General features: G+C 31.6%; 1 protein-coding gene across 14 annotated transcripts in view; it reads right to left on the reverse strand.

The window, feature by feature from the left end:
* Positions 1–4522: 4522 nt before the first annotated feature.
* Positions 4523–20614, reverse strand: part of LOC128855018 (RNA-binding protein Pasilla) — a 172976-nt gene continuing 156884 nt past the window's right edge. For all 14 annotated transcript variants that reach the window (XM_054089578.1, XM_054089580.1, XM_054089575.1 and 11 more), the window contains one exon: positions 4523–19584. In XM_054089578.1, the coding sequence (XP_053945553.1) occupies positions 19364–19584 (221 nt within the window). In that variant the 3' untranslated portion in view covers positions 4523–19363. The remainder of the gene's footprint in view (positions 19585–20614) is intronic.

Raw genomic sequence — 20614 nt, forward strand, 5'->3', positions numbered from 1 at the left:
GATGGAATTGGGAGTCGGAGCAGGGATTTTCTCTAAATCAGTCAATTTATCTATCTCCTTTAAACTGCCGAACACTTCTAGTGTTTTTCAAGCAGAAGTCTTTGCGATCTTGCAGGCATACAAAATGCTTAAGGAACGCGGGAACGCGGGAGCGAGGGAGATATTAAGATTTTCTCCGATAGTCAAGCCGCGATTAAGGCTCTGTCGCCGCCATGGTGCAGATCAAAATTTGTAAACTCCTGTAAAGAGGAGATCAAATCACTTGGGTGTGCAGGTAACATTTCTCTGATCTGGGTTCCAGGACATAGGAACATAGAGGGAAATGAAATTGCTGATGAGCTTGCCAGGAAGGGGGCTGGACTGGCCTCAGAGACCTCCTAGCTGGTCATCGCCATCCTCTTGACAGTTGTTAAAGGGGAACTGCACAAATTATTTCTCAGGAAAGCGCAGAAAAGATGGAGCTCCATTTCTTCATGTGCTATTTCGAAAACCCTTTGGCCCCAATACGATATACGAAGAACTCAGAAAGTTCTTTGGACTCCTCGCCATTCAATTTCCAAACTCGTAACTGTGTTTACCGGTCACTGGACGATCGGCACACACGCGGAAAAACTAGGGTTACCATTTAACCCCCATTGCAGAAGCTGTGGGGACCTTTCAGAGAAGGAGACCGTTGCGCATTTTCTCTGTAAATGTCTGGGTTTGGCAGCTAGAAGACTAAGGTTAGTGGGAGCTCCTTTCTTCGACAGCCTGGGGCAGTGCGTCAACCTAAATCCAATCAATCTTCTGCATTATATCAACAGCTCTGGTTGGCTGCAGATATCTGCCCGTTGGAGGACTCATAATGGTATCAAATCGGCGCTTTAGACCTACTTGAGGAGTGCCAGGGGCACTTCAACCACTTCACCTACCTACCTACAACAGCAACATAGAATTTTAGTCCGATAGTCGTTGCTGGATGGCATTCACATTTCATAGAATTCTGTAAAATTTTGGCGAATTACCATTTATTTTCTCTCAGCGAGCAAAATATCTAAAATAGCGAATTATCAAGTTTCCGGCACAGCTGTTCGACTTCTGTTTTGTAATACAGAAAACTTCAGAAATATGGGCATAGAGTGTTCTTATGGATAAATTAATAAAGAACATTTTCAAAAAAACCATTAATAACATTTACCAACTTCTTGCGTATTTAATTGATTTGTTCAAGTTATTTCCAGCTTTAAAATTTTCAAAGTCAATTAGTTTATCCGCTTAACTTAGAGTCAACTGTATTTAGTCAGCTATTGGTAAAAAAATTGCGAAGCTCTTATCCTCAAAAATTTGTCACTTCATGGTCTCAGCTCCCCCTACTTTGCCGGATTTTTGGAATCCTCGCAGGAATAAATAGATAAAAAGCCAAACAAATAAACATCTTAGTTGGTTTCCAACTCCTCTTTCCAAATGTATTCCACATTTATGCTCGTAAATGTCTGCAAAATGTGTAGATAGAGAATCGACTTTGGGAAGCATCTTCTTCTACAGAAAAGAAAAACAACCTACTACACGACTACAAATGGAACAAATGCACAAAGTTATTCATTATCTGATGAGTTTGAAAGAAACAAAAAGGACCACTTACATACTTTTCAAAATGAAGGCGCAAAGGTGTTTCTTTTATGATCACTTATTTTTACCATATTCATACATATGTACATACGTGTATATATCCATATCACAGCATTACGAAAAAATTAAAGTGATCTTGTGTCTTCGCGAGTACCCCCCGAATGGCTGCCTAAATATTGATAAAAAGGTTGCAAAATTGTTCTTTGCAATACAGTGCAAATAAATAAATTAATTTTCACTGTTTTGTTTTAAAAAGATTAAATTTTTCGAATAACCAAATGTTACCATTTACGATCGATCCCATTACCAATACATTTTCGCATGAACGAGTGTGCGCAAGAAACCCTAGGAAAGTTTTAGCTACCTACCTATTTTCTCTTTCATATACGAGTACTAAATTAGTATTTCCCTTGTACATTCCCCTGCGACAATGAGGAGGAGTTTTAATGTGTCTAATATTCGACATAGGTATGCAAATAATCACAGCCGCAAACAATCTGCAAAGTGTTGCTGTCATATCTAAAACGCATGTATATATACTTCTGCATAAACGAGTAGTCCTACAGAGAAATCCCGAAGTAGTGCCACAAATTTCCAATTCAAAACTTTGAATCACTGATAACTACGCGCCTCCTAACACGGTATTTTGCTTAAAGATGCTGTGACTTTTTCGAATTCAATAAGCGTAAGCTACTGGCATTTAATCGTGTCGCATTTAAATTATTGTGAAATGCTTATCATTAAATTTATAGACCTTATTATTAATTTATAAAATATTAAAAATAATTAAAAACTGAAATTTCCTATGCCTGTATGCCTGTATGCCTGTCATAAGAATTGACTCGAGCTTCCTTGATGTTGTTCTACACGCGGAGGGACCTACAGTTTTTCAAGCCAATTCCTAATGGCATATATTTTTTTATGAAGAGCTTTTCCATGACAGAAATACACTCGGAGGTTTCCCATTGTCTGCCAAGGGGCACCGAGATTCTCTAATTGCTTAGTCGACTTTAAGTTCACCCTAAAATCAAAAGTGGCTTCGTTGCTTTTTACTTCACCAGAAATGCACCAGTTGCTTAATTGGTTTTAAATTCAGCCTAAAAGTACTAGTCGCTTAATTGGTTTTAAATTCCCCAGAAACGCAATAGTTGTTTAATTTTATTTAAATTCACCCTCTAAATGCACCAGTTGCTTAATCGGTTTCAATTTTACCTGAAAAGCAGCAGTCGCTTATATGATTTGAAATTCAGCAGTAATGCAACAGTGGCGTAATGGGTTATAATATACGTACTTGTAAACTCATCAAAAAAGCACCAGTCGCTTAGTTAGTTTTAAATTCACCCTAAAAGTATTAGTCGCTTAATTGATTCTTAATTCACCAAAAACGCCCTAATTTCTTCATTGGCTCTAAATTCACCCGAAAATCACCAGCCGATTATATGGTTTCAAATTCTACCCGGAGTCGCTAAATAACTGATTTTTAATTCATTAGGATTAACCACCCAAAAACACCAGATGCTGCCTGGTTTTAAATTCACGCGAAAAGCTCCAGCTGCTTAGTTGGCAATAAATTCCCCCTAAAGCACCAGTTGCTTAATTGGTTTTAAATTAAGCACCAGTTCGGTACTAGTGAATTTCCCCATTGAATATTTAAACACATCGGTATGCACATAGCATTCCTTTGGGACTAAATCGACATGCAATGAGTTTTCACATACATAACTCGAGTTTCTTCGAATATTTTTTATAGTATTTTTTATGGAATTTCCTGTCGGCACACCCATATATACATATCTACGAACATAGTATGTACAGTTATGCGCCAAAACTCCTAAGGTACATTAAGTATTACGAGTTTTAGTTGTTATTGTATTTGCTGTTGTTGAAATGTTGTAGAACTGATGATGCGACGAAGACATTCTATCTACTCCCTCACATACATATGTATGTAGATATACAAAACACAACAGCCCAAGACAACAGTAAAAGAATACAAGAATAGTATAGAATATGAGCTTCTTCACAGCATTAAAATTTCGTATTTGTTCTTTAGTACTTTTAGTTTTTTTTTTGTTTTTATTTTACTGTTTGGTTTTGTTTGCTAGAGTTTTTTTAAATATACTTCTCGTTTCATCTCACTTATGTATATGTAAGGTATGTAAGTTTGTTGCTTAGTGTGTTTAAATATGTTTATTCGTAAGATTGTTGAAATGTGTGTTTTTATTACTTTCGTATTTGTTATATGCAATATTTCGTTTCGTAATCTTCCTCTGTTATTTTTATTTTTCTATAACATATAATTAGATTATGTAGTCATTTTACTTTTGTATTTAATTTCTCATTTTGTATTGTTTTCATATTCACATATATTATATATGTATATATGTAGATATATATGTAATATTTTTTTAAATAATATCGCATTTAACTGCATTTGATGCATTTTTATCTAACATTCGCAAACTCATTCGCATACTTGTTATCACCTTTAACAACTCCACCTTCCTCCTGTGTTTTCCTCTTCTCTTTTCTATATCTTCCTCCCTTTTTTCATCTCATTCCATGATCTTAGTTTTTCTTTTTCAAATTATAACAGGCTCTTATACGCTTATGCCACATTTGTTATCACTTTTCTTGCTTCGTTTACATCGTCGTCTTTGTATTTGCTTCATTAGTTTAAATAAATTTCATATTTTGTTTTTGTTGTTTCTTTTTTTGTTTTAATATATTAATTACATATCACAGATCCAGTACATTAACTTTGTATTTTTTCGCTTTATCGCTTTTTTGCTATTTTTGTTTTGCATTTCGCTTAGCATAGCTTTGTTTGTTTGTTTTACTTCGTTAGTCTAATTATTCAACTTCAATGAAGTGTCAAACTTTTTCTCGCTCAATTGAAGTGGTTCGGATGTGATTTTTAATTTTGATGTTCATTTATGTACGAGTAGATGCAAATAATGTTACTGATGACGATTCTTAAAAGGGGTGGTGGTGGTGGTAGTGGTGGTTTTGTGGTTGGTGGTTGGTGGTGGCTGATGATGGTAGATAACTTTGATGATTTGATTTAGTTGACGATTAGGAATTTTGCGATTTACGACTGTTATTGTACGGTGTTGTTGTTACTGTTGTTATTGTTGTTGGTTTGTTATTATTAGTATTTTTATTGCAGTTGTACGACATTAAAACTGCACATGCACGACGTTGCCGTGTCGTTGCCTACACATACGAGTATGTAGCGAAATGTATGCTTGTTTTATGAGCGAACATGACATGACTTTCGGTACTGCTGATTTGTTCTGATCCAATATAATTTAATTTAATTTGAGTAGTTCGTTTAAGATGCGAATGAGAATGCGAAGAATTCTGTGTATGTGTGTGGGTGCCATGCGAAGACACGTACTTGTTTCGGTGTGTGTATATATGTATATGTGCGATGGACGAATGTAAGTATGTATCATGTGATAGCTCAAAGTAGAAATTAAAATATCTCCGGCCACTGCAAGAGGACTGCAAAAATTGGGGTTCACACCTGCAACAGACAACAATCTGAAAACTGTACACCAAAACTTAAAGAGATTTGTTTTGTCAAATTTGAGTTTTTTTTTTTTTTTTGGAAAATTATAACAGAATTTTTAACAGCTTTTATTTAAAGCCATAAAATTAATTTGGTTTTATTCAAAATTTCTGAGAACCTATCAACCCTTAAAATACTTTTTTTCAGCTGTATTAGTGATTTGATAACCAAAAATTTGTGCTTTGCAAAACAAAAAAAAACGCGAAAAGCTTAGAATTCGGCCTTTCAAAAAACATACGCATTATCAGTCCTCTGGCGCCTAAAGCGCTTGAATAATGTAATAGAATTCAGAGGCATTTACTACTTTATTATCTTTTGCAGAGCTGCATACACAGAAATTTAGAATTGCGTTTCATCTTTTACGGGTTACGGTAGCTTCGTATATATGTTGTTGTAAGTCCTCAGCAAAGCTTCATTAAATTTACACGTATCATTAAAGAAGCGCATTGTTATATCCATAGATTATTTTTCAACATAACAAAGAATTAATTTCGAAGATTCATTTTTATAGATTCATTATTTAATATTTCTCTGATTCTTAAAGGGTTTGAGTGCTTCAGAAGACTTCAAAAATTACAAAAAAGAAACATTTTCTAAACAAATTTTAATAAAAAAATACTTTGTTACAATAATATAAATTTAGAAAAACTCTGATGGTTTTTTTTTAAGTCAAAAAAGGGAAAATTTTCCCAAAAAAATTGTAATAAAAAATATTTATTTATTTTATGTAGTATATTTTACCTAAAACATTATAAAAAGTTTATAAAAATTTTATAGATAACCTAAGATTTTTCCCTGCAAACAACTCTTTACCAAAATTATCATCATTAAATAAAACTCAAAAAGTATTATAGGTATTTTTTGTTTTATTTTTTTCAGGTTACTTCTGGATGAATATATCATCCTATAAATAAGCCAATTTTTGAAGAATTGATGACGAAACCGCTAAAAAATGTTCTTGATTAAATATAAAATACAATTTATTACTTTTGTGTATTTTCTACAGCAAATTCTAAAATTCCAAATAAAGGTATTCTGATATCTTTGAGACAAGCGATGTCTCTACGTTACTTCCGTTAAAGTAAGAATTCAACATCGCTCTTCAGAATAAATATGAGTACTAAGTCCTAGAGTGTTTAAAGAATTCTGACTTCAACAGCTGAAAGGTTTGAACCTAGGCAGGACAGAACAATGGGGTTTCTGCTTATACTGCACAAACGGTCATATTATAATGGGTACTCTCAGTGTTTTCTAGAAAATTACTTAGTTTTGGAACAACAGAAGGCCTATGTGCCATGGCCAAATGGAGCTGAACTTCATTCTCTATCATATCCAAGCTTACGATGATGATGTTTTTCGTGGAAAATCCTATATAAGGCTCAAGCATGTCTGAGGTTGCCTGGTTTCCTGGGTCATAAGTTGACCTGGTTTCCTAGGAAGTGGAGCTTGTAGCCAGAGGCGGAGAGTTATGCTTTGGGGAGGGTCAGGTGCTTTCAGCGACCTCGTACAATACAAAGTTCAACTGCTTCGTAAAAAAATCCAGTTTAGCAACTTTTCAGAATCGATAGTGAATAAAAACACGTGGCTGTAATTTGGAAAATTTTGTAAATTTAAGCGCTAATTATCTACTTTACAACCTGGGTGCCAAAATTTATAAAAAATATTAGGTATGCATGCCAATCGAGGCCTTTCAGTCCCAGTATTATTATTCCAAATACGAAGCGATATTCTTGGAAACCGTTCAAAAACAAGCATCTTGGTCAGTTCGTTTAGTAAAAAAGTATGTTCCCAAGTGCTGTTGACGGGCCCTAAGCATTTAAGAGCAGGCGTTAACATAAAGCTGTAAACTTATATTACTTACAATTTCATTTACTTTTAACGAAATGAGCCGACCGATAGCCACTATTAGTAGTTATTACATACTACTTATTATGGGCTCGTTTATGATGGAAATTCTGTTATAGTGTACCCATTATTCAACTCCCAGTTCAAGCATATGAAAAAAACTCGGTTATTGGACTCCGGAGCTAACATCAAATAAATAATGGTATATTGTGTAGTTGGTAACGTAGAAACCAGCTTCTGCAGCACAAAATGTCTGTTAAAAGCAAAGTTCGGTACTTGCTCCAATTCGCTTAAAGTGTGCAATTAAGTGAAAAATTCATCATGATCAGTGACTTGTTTCTATTGGGAAAATACCGAAAAATAGTAAAAAACTGGAATTTACAATACATGAAAATATTGCATAGAAGCATATCCGGACAATGACTTATTTCAAGACTTGTAGCAGCAGCTGCTTGAATAAGATCTAGAAAATGCAGATGTAGAACACCCCGAACTCGAATTGAAAAGGCTATGAATTCTCTTAAGCAAGAAGCGAATAGCTCGAAGATAATTTGTTTAGCTATAATCCAAACTAAACTCACCGATTTTTTCCTAAATATTTGATTTCATATTTATGTTCCATTAATTTAATGTTTATAGATGTAAGTACAAGGTATTGGAAGATTTATAATTTTTGCAAATAGCGGCGAACATCAATCATATCTGATACTTGTGAAATAGACAGCAGCATTATACCGCCAGACAAACAATGGAGGGCGTAAAGTCCAAAATAAAGATTTTCATCACTCAATATAATTTTTTTTTAACAAAAAACTTATGCAAAAACCAAATTGCATGATTATTTTTGTACCACCACCTATGTTCAATATTTCATCAATAAATAAAATGCAATGAACTGAATTTGTAATTTTGATGTACATAATTTATATTCTTCCAAGAGGAACACCCAGTTATAATAGAAAGCTCGCCTCAGTACCCTGAAATCAATTCTACTGGCATTGCACTGTATTTTTTCACACACCTACATATTTTCAATGTTCACTTTCATTATGACGCATTGAGTTCAATTTTGTCAAAACTCCGACACGTTGGAACACTTTTGAGGCCGAGTTTGGATTCTGTGTGATATGCCGAAATTAAATTTTGTTGCATAGTGTAACATATGTATATAATTTGTTTTCTTGTTACAAATATGAATCGAAAATATTGTAATTGATTCTAATGTACATTTGTAAGTCTTTTTTGTTTTATTAAAAAATAACTGAATTTTCTTAAAAATCATTATCAATTTTTTGTATCTACCCTTCAAAATATTCCATTCAGTTAATCAAATAGGCTGATGAAACAATAATTAGAAGTGCTGTAAGATGTCTCATTTTCATCCTGTGTCGTCCATCTTGCGCTACTTAATCAATCCGTCCTTTTGTAAAAGCTAATTTTTATTTCAAAGCAAATTCCAAAGAAAAAGTACTCAAAAGCATAGAAATGAAAACATTTGCTAAAAAATTAACAGGCAATAATATTTTATTTTTGTTGTGCCACAAAACGTGGGCAAAAGAGGGCGTTAAGTTTATTTGTGTCTTAAGGAACGACTTATGAAACTGGAAAAATTCAAACCCAATGTAAGGAAATACTTTCTGAGAGGCTGCTTTAAAGGTTGGCAACCCCAACGAAAACCATTCATTGGGCGTGGGACGATATGGCACAGGTAATATCCAAAATTCGTATATGTATTAACATAGGTTTTCGGTCTCAAAAAATCATGCGCGGTTGCTTTCTATTCATCTTTGCATGCCTGGGTAGGCTCGTTCAGGTCCCAAATTATGTTCAAATTTTAAAATCTCCGAAACATTCCACTGAGCTATATCATTTTACGATTCTAATTTGTAGCTCCATCGTTCTACTTGATATTAAAGTGGACTGGAAAAAAAATAATTTTTTGAATATTATTTACTGAGTTATCTTTAATGTTTTATTATTGAGGCATACTCGTTTCTGATTACGACTGGGCTTTTAAGGGTTTATGACCATTAGTAGTAGAACAGTAGTAGTACTCGCAGTAGGAAATTAATGTTGCCTGGAACTTTTCCTTATGCACTCCTAAGTCCCGATTTATGCACAGAGACATCCAGTATCCGCCGGAAATTCTGATATAATGTTTCATTCTCGGTCACACAGGCAAACATTTTTTTAGCAACATTCGTTGCTTTTGACATTTACTTCTTTAAATTTGACAATACGAATAAGAAGCACAAAGCGTCTCGCCAGTACGGGATACAAACACCCTTCCCTCTTCCCCGTCTGTCCAACGAACAAAATATTACCCTTCTAAATGTTTCCCTGTGTAAATCGAGACTAAGTGAAAAAATTTACCTTGCAATATGTAAATATTTAAGAAGATCGAATATTTGTTTATCATTTCATATTTTCCCAACAATTTGTATGATGTTTTGTAAACAGTTGAACTTCCCATGGATTACTTCTTGGAAGTGAAGGAAGTTTCAGTACTCAACTTTGACACATGTTGTTATTAAAATTGGGGTTGAAAGCGCTCTGCAAAAACAAAACGACATATTTCTAACCGGTTCCCATCTAGAAGATTTCCATCAGTTACTAGTTCAAGCTCCAAGCATTTGGGGTCAATTTTGGGTAGTTTTGACTACTACTTCTAATTACATGAACAAACTTTAGCTCTTTCTGTTTCTGCTGTAGAAGAGGAACCATAGAGAATTTGATTATCCATTTATTGAATAGCATTGGTGTACTATGGAGATTTCGATTTATTAGCTGTTTGTACTTCGACCTCATGGTCTTTTTCGCCCTCTACTCATCACAGTACCTCATCCAGACCCAGTTCCCTTATTAAACTAAGGAGACATTAACTTACATATGAATGGAGGTACCAAATAGGAGCGGGTTACTCGCTTAACGATTTTATTATTGTTGTTAAATAATTCAAATGTAATTTTTATTACTTTTGTTGTGAGTTCTTTGTTTGTATTGCAATTTGAAATGAATCGGTCAATTGGTCGATTGATTGTGTGCTTGTTGTGATATATGCCATGTATGTATGTATATATATATATATATATATATAATTATATAGGTGCATGACATTACAACAACAGCATTACCACCCTACATATATAGCATATGGAAATATACATATGTATGTATGAATGCATGAATGTGGAAAATATGGTTTAATTCATATACGAGGGGGCTTATGTGGGACAGAACAGAAGTATTAAATCTATGAAAATGTGTTTATATCTAAGTATGTGTATTTGTGTATATATGCATGTCTAATGGGCAAAAGGGGGTGTATGTTTACGAGTATATATGTATTGTGTACGCCAAAATGTGAATGCTTGGAGATGCTGGATTTTTTCTGGTTTATTTTAAAATTGTAACTTTATTTATTTATATCTCTTTAACTACCATTTTATTAAATTTGCCTACTAAAATTAGTACTTTCACATATAGTTACATATGCATGAATATATCTATGTATGTTTGTTTGTATATATTTTCGCTTTTACAATTTATTACTTAAGTGTTCATTACATTACATTGTTACATTATTATTGAGTTAATTGAATCGAATTTTAAGTTGAATTGAATCTGCATAACATTATAGTATATATTAATTTCCTATTTTCCTTTTTTCTTATTTTTATTTTAAAATGTAAATATTGTATTTATTTCCTTTTTACTGCGCTCCTACTACTTTTTCTTGCTCATTAATAGAAATCTTACAAACTTTATAGTGATTTTCTAATTTAATGAAGTTTCGCTTTGCTTCAATTTTTGCAGAAAAATCTCACACATTCTTATATGCATTTAACGAGTGTCTGTATATGATGGCATCGTATGTGTGTATGCGTGTGTTTGTGTGTGTTGTAGCTTGCATTATTTAACAGCAATTGTTGATTCATTTTATCAATTAATATATATTTATATATGCACTTTTACATTAAACGTTGCAGCATTAAATTATTATTTTTTTTTTCGTTTTAATACATAAGGCCAGCTTGAAAAAATATTTGGAATTTTATTAAATTTGGAAAAACACAATTATTTGTGGAATTTTCTATCGCAAAAACAAAAACAATATATAATTAATAATTATTGGTGAAGCTTAATCAAGTGATGCATTATAGTCATAATTTTTAATTTGTTAAAATTGTTTTTCCATTTTTTAGCCCACTTCAAGGCGCACTAGCAGTAGATCAGCACACATATTAAAATTTAACAGTTTACTGTTACCTAATTATACAATTTTTACAAACTATATTTCTTTATAATTTTTATGTGTACTTTTATAATAAAGAGAGAAACAAAATACATAAACAAATATACATATATGCAGGTTTCACTAACGTTAAATAACTAGGCATGTATGTACGTTTTTTGTATATTGCACAAATTTATATGACAACAAGTTTGTTATTTGTATGTAATCTTTATTTCTAATGTATTTCACAGTGGTTGCTTTAATTGCATTCTGTTAGTGTGTATTGTATTGTAGTTGTTTACATGAGTGCTTACAGCAAAAATTCTCATCACTGTTACTTACGTGTATGTACTTGCCGTGTAACATAGGAGTATGCCACTCTCTTTTTTTCGTTGACAACTCTGTTATTGTTTTTATGTTATGTCTATTTTACAAAAAAATTATTCTTTGTGGGGAAATGCGATACTGTCTGCAACTTGTGGATTATGGGTTGTGAATTAGAATTTATACAGATCTTTTTGGCAAATTGCACGGCTTTTGCTATTCATAAAATCAGTTCGCCCTGTGAGTGTGAGCAGGGCGTAAAACTTGTTAAGAAATGTTAGCACGACCCACTGTCTTTACGGCTATTAACTGGCTCGTTACGTTTACAGGAATCATGTGAATGATTTACAGGTATACTGACCATTAAGATGACTATGATATTCCGTCCATATTGTGGTGAATTTTGGTCTACACTCTTACAAAATAAAATTAATTGAGGAAATGGTGTTGTTCATGTTTTAGCAGCATAAACATTTACATACATGTTTGGGGAATGCCACTGGAGTGGATCGTTAATCGATTGCCAACAAATAAGTGAAATGGTTGGCAACTCCTGAATAGTAAAGCTTTCTTATTAGCAGAACTAAAATCTAATATTACCCGACTACTCACTCTTTTAATGACCTCGCTGAACTCTTCTCACGCGGGTCAGGAAAGTGAAAAGCCTCTATATGAAAACTAAACACGAGACAATTGCTTAACCGTTTGAGTGCTAAGCGATTTTCTTTAATACATACGAAAATTGCGAAGCAAAATTTGGTCTAAGAAAACTGAAATATGATGGCTTTACAAATATAAGCATAGAGAACACAAAAAATTACATATTTCAATAATTTTATTTTTATTTTGTAGACTAAACTATTAGTTATGATTATAAGAAAAACTTATTTACATTTTTTTAAAATCTACTTTTTTTTTTTTTACAACAAGTTCCGGCATTATTATTCAAATTTTGGCACATTTGTGGTTCCCCACACATGTACCATGCACACCTTTTTTGCAAATGTTGCATATTAGCCGGGAACGCTTTGGATTTTTAGATCCTTTTAAACTACATACTACACATTTGCGCAATTTATTTTCAAAATATCGATATTGAACGAAAAATAAAAATTGTTTTTAACGGTCTCAACTAATTTATACTTTTATATGACATAAATTTTTTATAAATATCGCAAAATAATATTCAACACGTTCCTAGCCGAACGCCAAATGCACAGTGATGCAATCGTCGCTATAGCAACGCGCCGCAAATTTGGAGTAATTAGTTATCGTCGCTATATCGACGAATCGCACTCAAACGGTTAAACTATGCATTATTCACTTGATGCTCTTATTTTTTTGCAAATAAAGAAACCGTAAACAGCAGTATTTTTTATTTTGTATATTAAAAGTGTATATTGTTTAAAAATAAAAACAACAAACGCCAAGTAGCGATGGGCAAGCACGATTCGTTTATGTGTCATGTGTAATACAAACATGTCCAAACCTGCGAGCAGCACTCGGTTGGCGCATTAGAGGGCGGTTAATGGGGAATGTTAAGATCTTTATAAGCGCACATAAATAAAGAAAATTTATTGCCTGGACCGCCCAAAGCCTTCACTCTACCTAAAATGATAAGCAGCAAGTGATTTTATCATTTGTTGCATACTTTCAGGTGCACAAACATTGTGCCTTTCTTCAGTTAGAAAGTAAATATAGCGTTTTCTTTTTTATTTACATTTTTTAGCATAACAGTCTTTGCATACTTTCAGGCGCACGGGCAAAGTGTTCTAAGATTTTTGTTGATTCAAAATTAGCTACAGAAAGCTCAATATTTCCTTTGCACTTGTCAGTCTTTGCATAGTTTCAGGCGCACGAGCAATGCTTATAAAAATTTTGGTTAGCGAAGCCGCATTTCACATGCCAATGCATTCAATTTTTAATGGCTGCACGAAGGAAATGTTTTCGTAAGCTTTGTTATTAACGAAAACTTTCGATATGCAAATTTTTGCGTATTATTGAATTTACATATCTTGAGTTTACAAACTCCTTCTTAGTGCTATCACCTCATCGCATAGTTAATTTTTTCTTTCCATATGTGCTGTATATATTTTCGTCAAAGAGCATAAACTTTAAATTGTTTGATCAATGCTTTAAGAGATATCGATCACTACAGCCATCTACTGAGAAAATATTAGATTTATTTTCCCCAAAATAATATTAGGAATAAATACTAAAATTTACAACCCCTAAGCCACAGTTACGTATTCAAAACTTTGCCTTTTCAGCATTTCTCCCGAAAAATTGCGATCCCCATTTGTAGGCTATGCTCGACGCGCATCATGTGATGTACCTTTATTTCAATTAAATATCATTTAAATTTATCATAAATCTTGGATCACTTCTTTGCTTTATGTTGGATTGTTTCCCTTTTTTTCTCTAGTCAACATTTATATCTCTATAACAACTGACTCCTTTTGACTCACATGCAAAAATTCTTATTAAAAATTATATAATTAAATCATGTTTACATATACATAAAGTACATATTTTAACAGCAATAATAACATATGAATATAACATTTAACATTAACATAGATACCATACAACGCTTACTTTGTATAATGTGTACTTACGAGTGTATGCATTCATTTATGTTTGTAAAGAAAATGTTTTATTGCATTCCGTTCCTTCTTTTTTCGCGTTTTTCTTTCCTTTTGTTTTTTGTTTTTTTCGTCGAGAAAAATGTACTCACATATGTGTTTGAGGTGATAAATGTTTACATGGTCTTAAAGATAAACTGTATGTATTTCTGTTTGATTTTAAATATGTATGTATGTATTACCAAAATACATAGGAGTGAGCATTTTCAGTGAATTTTGCGAACCAAAATTAACGAAAAAAACAGAAGGTAAATTTTAAAACTATGAATCTTAAAAAAAAAAATACGCTGCAATAAAAGTAAAAAAAAAATATTTTTTAAGTTGTGGAAAATGATGGTGCTGTTGATTTGACTTGTGACAAAATGGCAATCGAAATGTTAATGTTAGGGGAAAAAACTCTATTGGATTTTTTACTGTAAATTTGTTTATGCTTTTGAGCCTAACTGATTGCGTTTGATTTTGGATTGGTGTTGGTGATGGTGATAATTGCGTAGGTGTCGGTGGTGTATGGTGAATTGGTGGTGGTTGTGGTTTGGGTGGTGTGTTGGAAAGTGGTATTGCGCATGGTGACTTTTAGTGGTGGAAATGTGATGGCGCATAACTGATACTTGATTGATTGATTGATATACAAGCACGTACTCATTCTTATTGAATGGCAGCCTCCGTCGATGATATTTTGTATTAAAAACAAATAACTACAAAATAAAAGTGCACAACAGTTTTCGTTTCTTTTTTTCTATTTTTTAATTATTCATATATTTATTTTATTTATTTGATTTGACATGAATTAAAGAGAAAGGCATTTTTTATTGTAATTATTTACGCTTACAATTTCGTTAATGTTTGTTTGTAGAATTGTATGAACTTAAATAACTACAATTTTTAAAATCTGAAGTATACTTAAAAAGTAAGTGTATAAACAGAGAACTAAAAAGTACAATGCGTATGAAATTTTTTCTTAATTTTTGAGGACCACTGAAAGTAAACTAGAATTGCTTGTGAATTTCTATGGCGAAGTACAATATTTATATTTTAGCTTATGAGCTGCATGAAGTACAAGTAAGTTCGGATGTGGTAGTGAAAATAATTAAGAGGTTTAAAATGGATAAGTAATTTTGAAATTCTGAAATAATATGACAAAATTGAAACATGCGTAAAATAACGCAAACGTATGCCATACTCAACAAGTTTTTGCCAAATATACATAGTTTTAAATGTATATATGTATTTTTCTAAATAAACAAATATTTCACATAAATTGTATATGTAATAAAAGAACCAATAAGTTTACTGAAAAATAATGTTATGCAGATGCTAAAAATGCATTTTTTTGTTTTTTTTTTTTTGTTTTGTAATTTGTTGTCTTTTTACGCATATTTTCTCTTTCGGGACTATTTACATATAAATTGAGAAAAACAGAAAATTAGTGTACCTAATGTAGTATGCACATGGGTACATAAATCAAAATTATGTACAGAATTATACACACATTGTGAATTGCACATATTTAAAAAAAAAATTTTTTTTCTTTAAATTTTCAATTTTTATTTGTTTTGACATTTAACTAATTATAATTTAAATTTAAATAAACCAATAAAATCATTAAATGACACATATAAAAGTAACTAATGGCGCCACACAATGCACGCAATGAAAACAATGTAATTTTTAATTGTAAAACTTCAATGTCAAAATTAAAAGCGTCGAAAAATTATTAAAAAGTGCTAACAGCAACTTGTGATGTAATTAACATTTTTACCTAAATTAACCTCATTTAAATTAATTAAAAATTAGCATAACTTAAACAACGAAAATCATATACATATATATAAATATATATATATATATTTTTTTTTTATTTTAATAAAATCAAATTATTAAATATGTATGTAACTTATATATTTGTGTACAAGGGCAAAGTTTCAAAAAAGGAATATTTGGCTGGCATAAAAGTGACAAAAGTTAATTAATAAATTCACAAAAACAATCTGGGAAGATCGAATCAAACCAATAATTGTATAAAAATTATTATAAAAAATTGCAAAAAAAATTGTAAATGGCTTGTTAAAAATCAAATTGTAAGGAGACTCAGAATGCGCGCAACACATTTTTACCACTTTCCAACAACGAGACAGCCAGTGCCAACTGCCACAACCGTTCGTCACAACATCTTTTTCACTATCATCATCATCTTCAGCAACACTCTGGCAATTTGTGTATTTGTATTGGTGTGCTGGCCCTTGGTTGTTCTTGTACTTGTTGCATATTTCGGCAACACACATCGTAAACAGCACATAACCACAGTCATTACAAAAACTTCCAAAATAAATATTCTATCAGCAACAAAAACCGAAAAGCGGAAAGCAAAAACAAAAAATAACAACAAAACTAGCACTTAGACATCTGTTGGTAAGGGATTTCAAAAATACATACATACATATATATGTATATGTATGAATATTAAAGTAAGCAAAAAATTCTCTCTGAAGTGGTGCTGGTTGCTGCACTTTCCATTAACTCTTAAACTGCATTGCAACCATACTCGTTTTTAACTTTGCTTACATTGCCACACTGACGCTGTTGTATTAGTTTTAAAAAGTTAACTATAAAGTTATATAATAATGTTTTTTTTTTAGCAGAAAAAAAAACAGGGAGATCAGTAACAGTAATTAAAAAGGAAAATTAAAATATACAGAAACCACGTAACCAAGTAATTTTAAAAGCTAAATATTTACCTTCTAGTATGGGTGGCTGTATGAGGGGCGCGCGCGAGGGTTTGGTTTTGTTTCTTCTTTTTCGCTTCAAAGGTTTTTAGTTACTTTTTCAGTTGTCTGTCTTTTAGTTTTTTCGTTTTTCTCATTTTTTAGTTTTTGGTTTAGTACAAAACTCATACCACAAGTGCTTGAGCGCTGATGTGCATACATTTGCATGTGAAGTGTAGTTATATATATAATATATATGTGTGTGTGTGTTTGTAAGAGAATTGGCGCAGTTCACTGAAAATGCTCATAGGTATTTTTGGGGCGTCTCAAAAGCAACAAAATCTTCAATTGTATACAAAAGCAAAAAATGTAAGGACACTTAAAACAGCTTACAAGTAATCACAGCAAATAAACCACAAAAACAAAGCGCTACTTATTTTAAAATAATTATCTAAAATGTTGCTTCAAAGAAATAATAATAATTAACAGTCGAAAATTGATGAACAGAACTTTCAAAATTCAAATAGATCTCTGAATGTCAGCTTAAATATCTGCAGCTGTTATTTTGAAGGGAATAATTTCGTCAAAGTTAACGTAAATAGCTGTTAGATGCATGTTAACTGCAATGGAATCATTTCGTCAATGTTATTTAAGCTAACATATCTTATGCAAGTACGTGTTAACAGAAAATTTCATATATGGACGAGTGTGTAATAAACATTTGTTCGACCAATTAAATTTCGAGTGCATTTTACATTTTTTCGTCTTTAAATGTAGAAATACTATAAGTACAACAAAAATTACAACTGAAGTAATATTACATTAGAGTAGCAAAACCAAAAAAGGAATAAAAACATCGAAAAGAAAAACAAAAACAAATTACAAAATATATGCATGCACAGAAAATGTAAGCTTTGAATGTTCCCGAACTCGATATTTTAATTTTAATCCAAGCCAACAAGCATTATAACGACTCTCCAGGAAATGTACAATATTTTTAAAAGTATTCGCCATTATTCGTGTATCTCGTATTCAGCACACATTTTTTAGCTTGGATTTGAGTATTTCTGAAACGCTTTAACGTGATGTACATGAATGAGCAAATAATTGAAGAGGAGTAGTAAAAATGAGGTTTCATGACCAGAATTTGCCATTATACTTGGCATTCAAGTCTGCGTATACATATATGAGGGCGCGAAAAATTTGTCATACCTATATCTTATTATTTTTCTGTGAATTTTTATACTCCTCCTACATTCATTAATGAATTGCATGAGTGCGTGTGTATGTGTATACTATACGTGTATTCAGTGTATCGATTTGATTGTTTTAAAAGTTATGAAACATACTTTTCTCTGCACCTTCTTTCAACTAGTTAATGCTTGTAAAATTTTTACGATCGACTATTTCCTTTAATTTGCTAAAAAGAATCTATGGCAATTTATTACTAAAAATTTCCGCTTTTAACTACAAATTTGGTTTTCCTTTCAATTGGAATATATTTTCATAGAAATAGTATTTTTCAATAAAGTTGTTTGTTTTTTTTTTTTTTTGTTTTTGTTTTTTTTATAATTTAGCTACATAAGTGAAAAATGTATGTATGTGTCTGTTCAGGTGTTGGTTTTTATTTTGGTTAGTTCACTTTTTCTACCTTATTTGCTTTTAGCTTTGCTAACATCTTTTTTTTCTTTAAGTAAATATTTCGCTTTATTCCCACTACAATTAACGAGCTTTTGTAGTTAAATACAATATTTTTTAACAATGTTTTCTTTTCTTTTGTTTTTATTTTTATTTTTTTGTTTTTGTTTTTTGCTATTAAAAATAATAATAAAATTCATCCTAATTATATATTTAAGAGTAATTACTTCAGTTGTGGTTTTTGTTGTTATTGTTCTTTTGCTGTGGCCTTTTGTATGTATGCGCGTATATAAATTTTTACCGTAATTCTTTCTTTCAAAATCTTTAACATACATTATACGCATTCTACGTTTTCCTCTTCACTTGTAATGTCTGTTAAATTTCTACTAATTCCCTTACTTGACTAACTCTCTGCGATTTTAAAATATTATTTTCCATTTTGTTGCTTTTTCCTCGCTAGACTCGTATTTTTTGAGAACGCAAAAAAATTTGCAGTTTTGCTATGAATTTGTGGTGTGAAGTTTTAAATTTAGATTTTTGTTTTTAACATTTAACTACTTTTTCGTTTAAGTTGCTGACTTTTGTATTTCAATTTATTCCTTCTATTTACATTTTTCTTTTGTTTTTGTTGTTTACTCTTCGTCTGGTTTATATGATTATGGTAGTTGCTTCTCTGAATGCATTTTTGTTTTTGTTTTTTCTTTTATTTTGAGTTTCTTAATATATTTTTTCGGTTATGTTTTTGTTTTGTTTTTTTCTTTTTTAAATATTTTTTTAATTGTATTTCGCTTTAATTCACAACAGTGGTTAATGGAATTTGTCGCGCTCTCTTCGTCTCCTCGTCGGTGATTTTCTGTTCAATTAAATATTGCGCTTTGGCAATGGCACTCGGTTGACCAGTTATTGTTACAATTCGATTTCTAGTGCCAGGTGCGAATATGCCCTTTTTTGAAATTTGCACATTTGCGCCAGATATATGCTGAATTTCAACTAAACTACGACCATTTGGACCTGTAATTTTAATTTTGCATTATAATTGATTTTTATACACATATATATATGTATATGTATGTAGGAGTAAATGTACATAAAGAGAGGAAATCATAAGGAAATAAAGTTGCTCAATTGAAATGTTGTTACTACATACATATGTTAGGGCGTATTAAAATTGTTTTATAAAACTAAATCAAAATACATATTTATAATGTACAATAACAATAATAAAAAATAGATTTTTATGTTAGAAAATTTGTTAAAAGACAAGAAATTGGGCTTAAATTCAAAAAGAGGGATTGGAAAGTCAAAATGATGCATTAGAATAATTTTCAAATTCCGAAGTACAATTTTTGTTAGCAAAAATATATAATTAGAATAAATGTTTAGCTGCTGAGCACTAAAAACAAAATGCTTTTATACAATTATTTTTATATATGCATACTTATATAATTTACCCAAAAATGAACGCATATGAACAGAGCAGAACTCAGTAAAGAGTTTTGTGAAAAAGTTACGCCTCGACATAGACACCTACATATGGATGTACTTATGCAGATATCAAATCTTTTGTCCTCTGTGTAAATGGGAATGTGACGCGTATCCTCTACTTATTTTACAGCTACTTACTTGCTAATGCTACTAACACTTCTGACTGATTTGAATAAAAGTATGTACTACAAAATTTAAATAATAGGTATAATATGAGGTATTTCTGCTACTAGTTAATCCTGATGTAGTTACGATCAAGAGCTACTGATTTTTCGACATTTCTTCCGAAGTGTAACAACCCATGCGCTTGCTTGGCTGCGAAAGCTTTTCCTTTCTAACGTGAAAGCTTATTTCTCTTAAGTTGTGAAAGTTTTTACTGAATGGCGAAATTTTGTAGAGACATGTTGCTGATTGCAAGCACATGTATTTAGAAAATTATATAAGCGGTGATTCCTTCGAAATATATTGAGCACACTTCCGCTGAATTCTTTTCGAAGACAATTAAAAAGCATAACGGCATGAATAGCGATTATATTGTAAAATTCTTTTTAAAACA

The sequence above is a fragment of the Anastrepha ludens genome, chromosome 2 (assembly GCF_028408465.1).
Source record: "Anastrepha ludens isolate Willacy chromosome 2, idAnaLude1.1, whole genome shotgun sequence".
NCBI classification, from domain to species: Eukaryota; Metazoa; Arthropoda; class Insecta; order Diptera; family Tephritidae; genus Anastrepha; species Anastrepha ludens.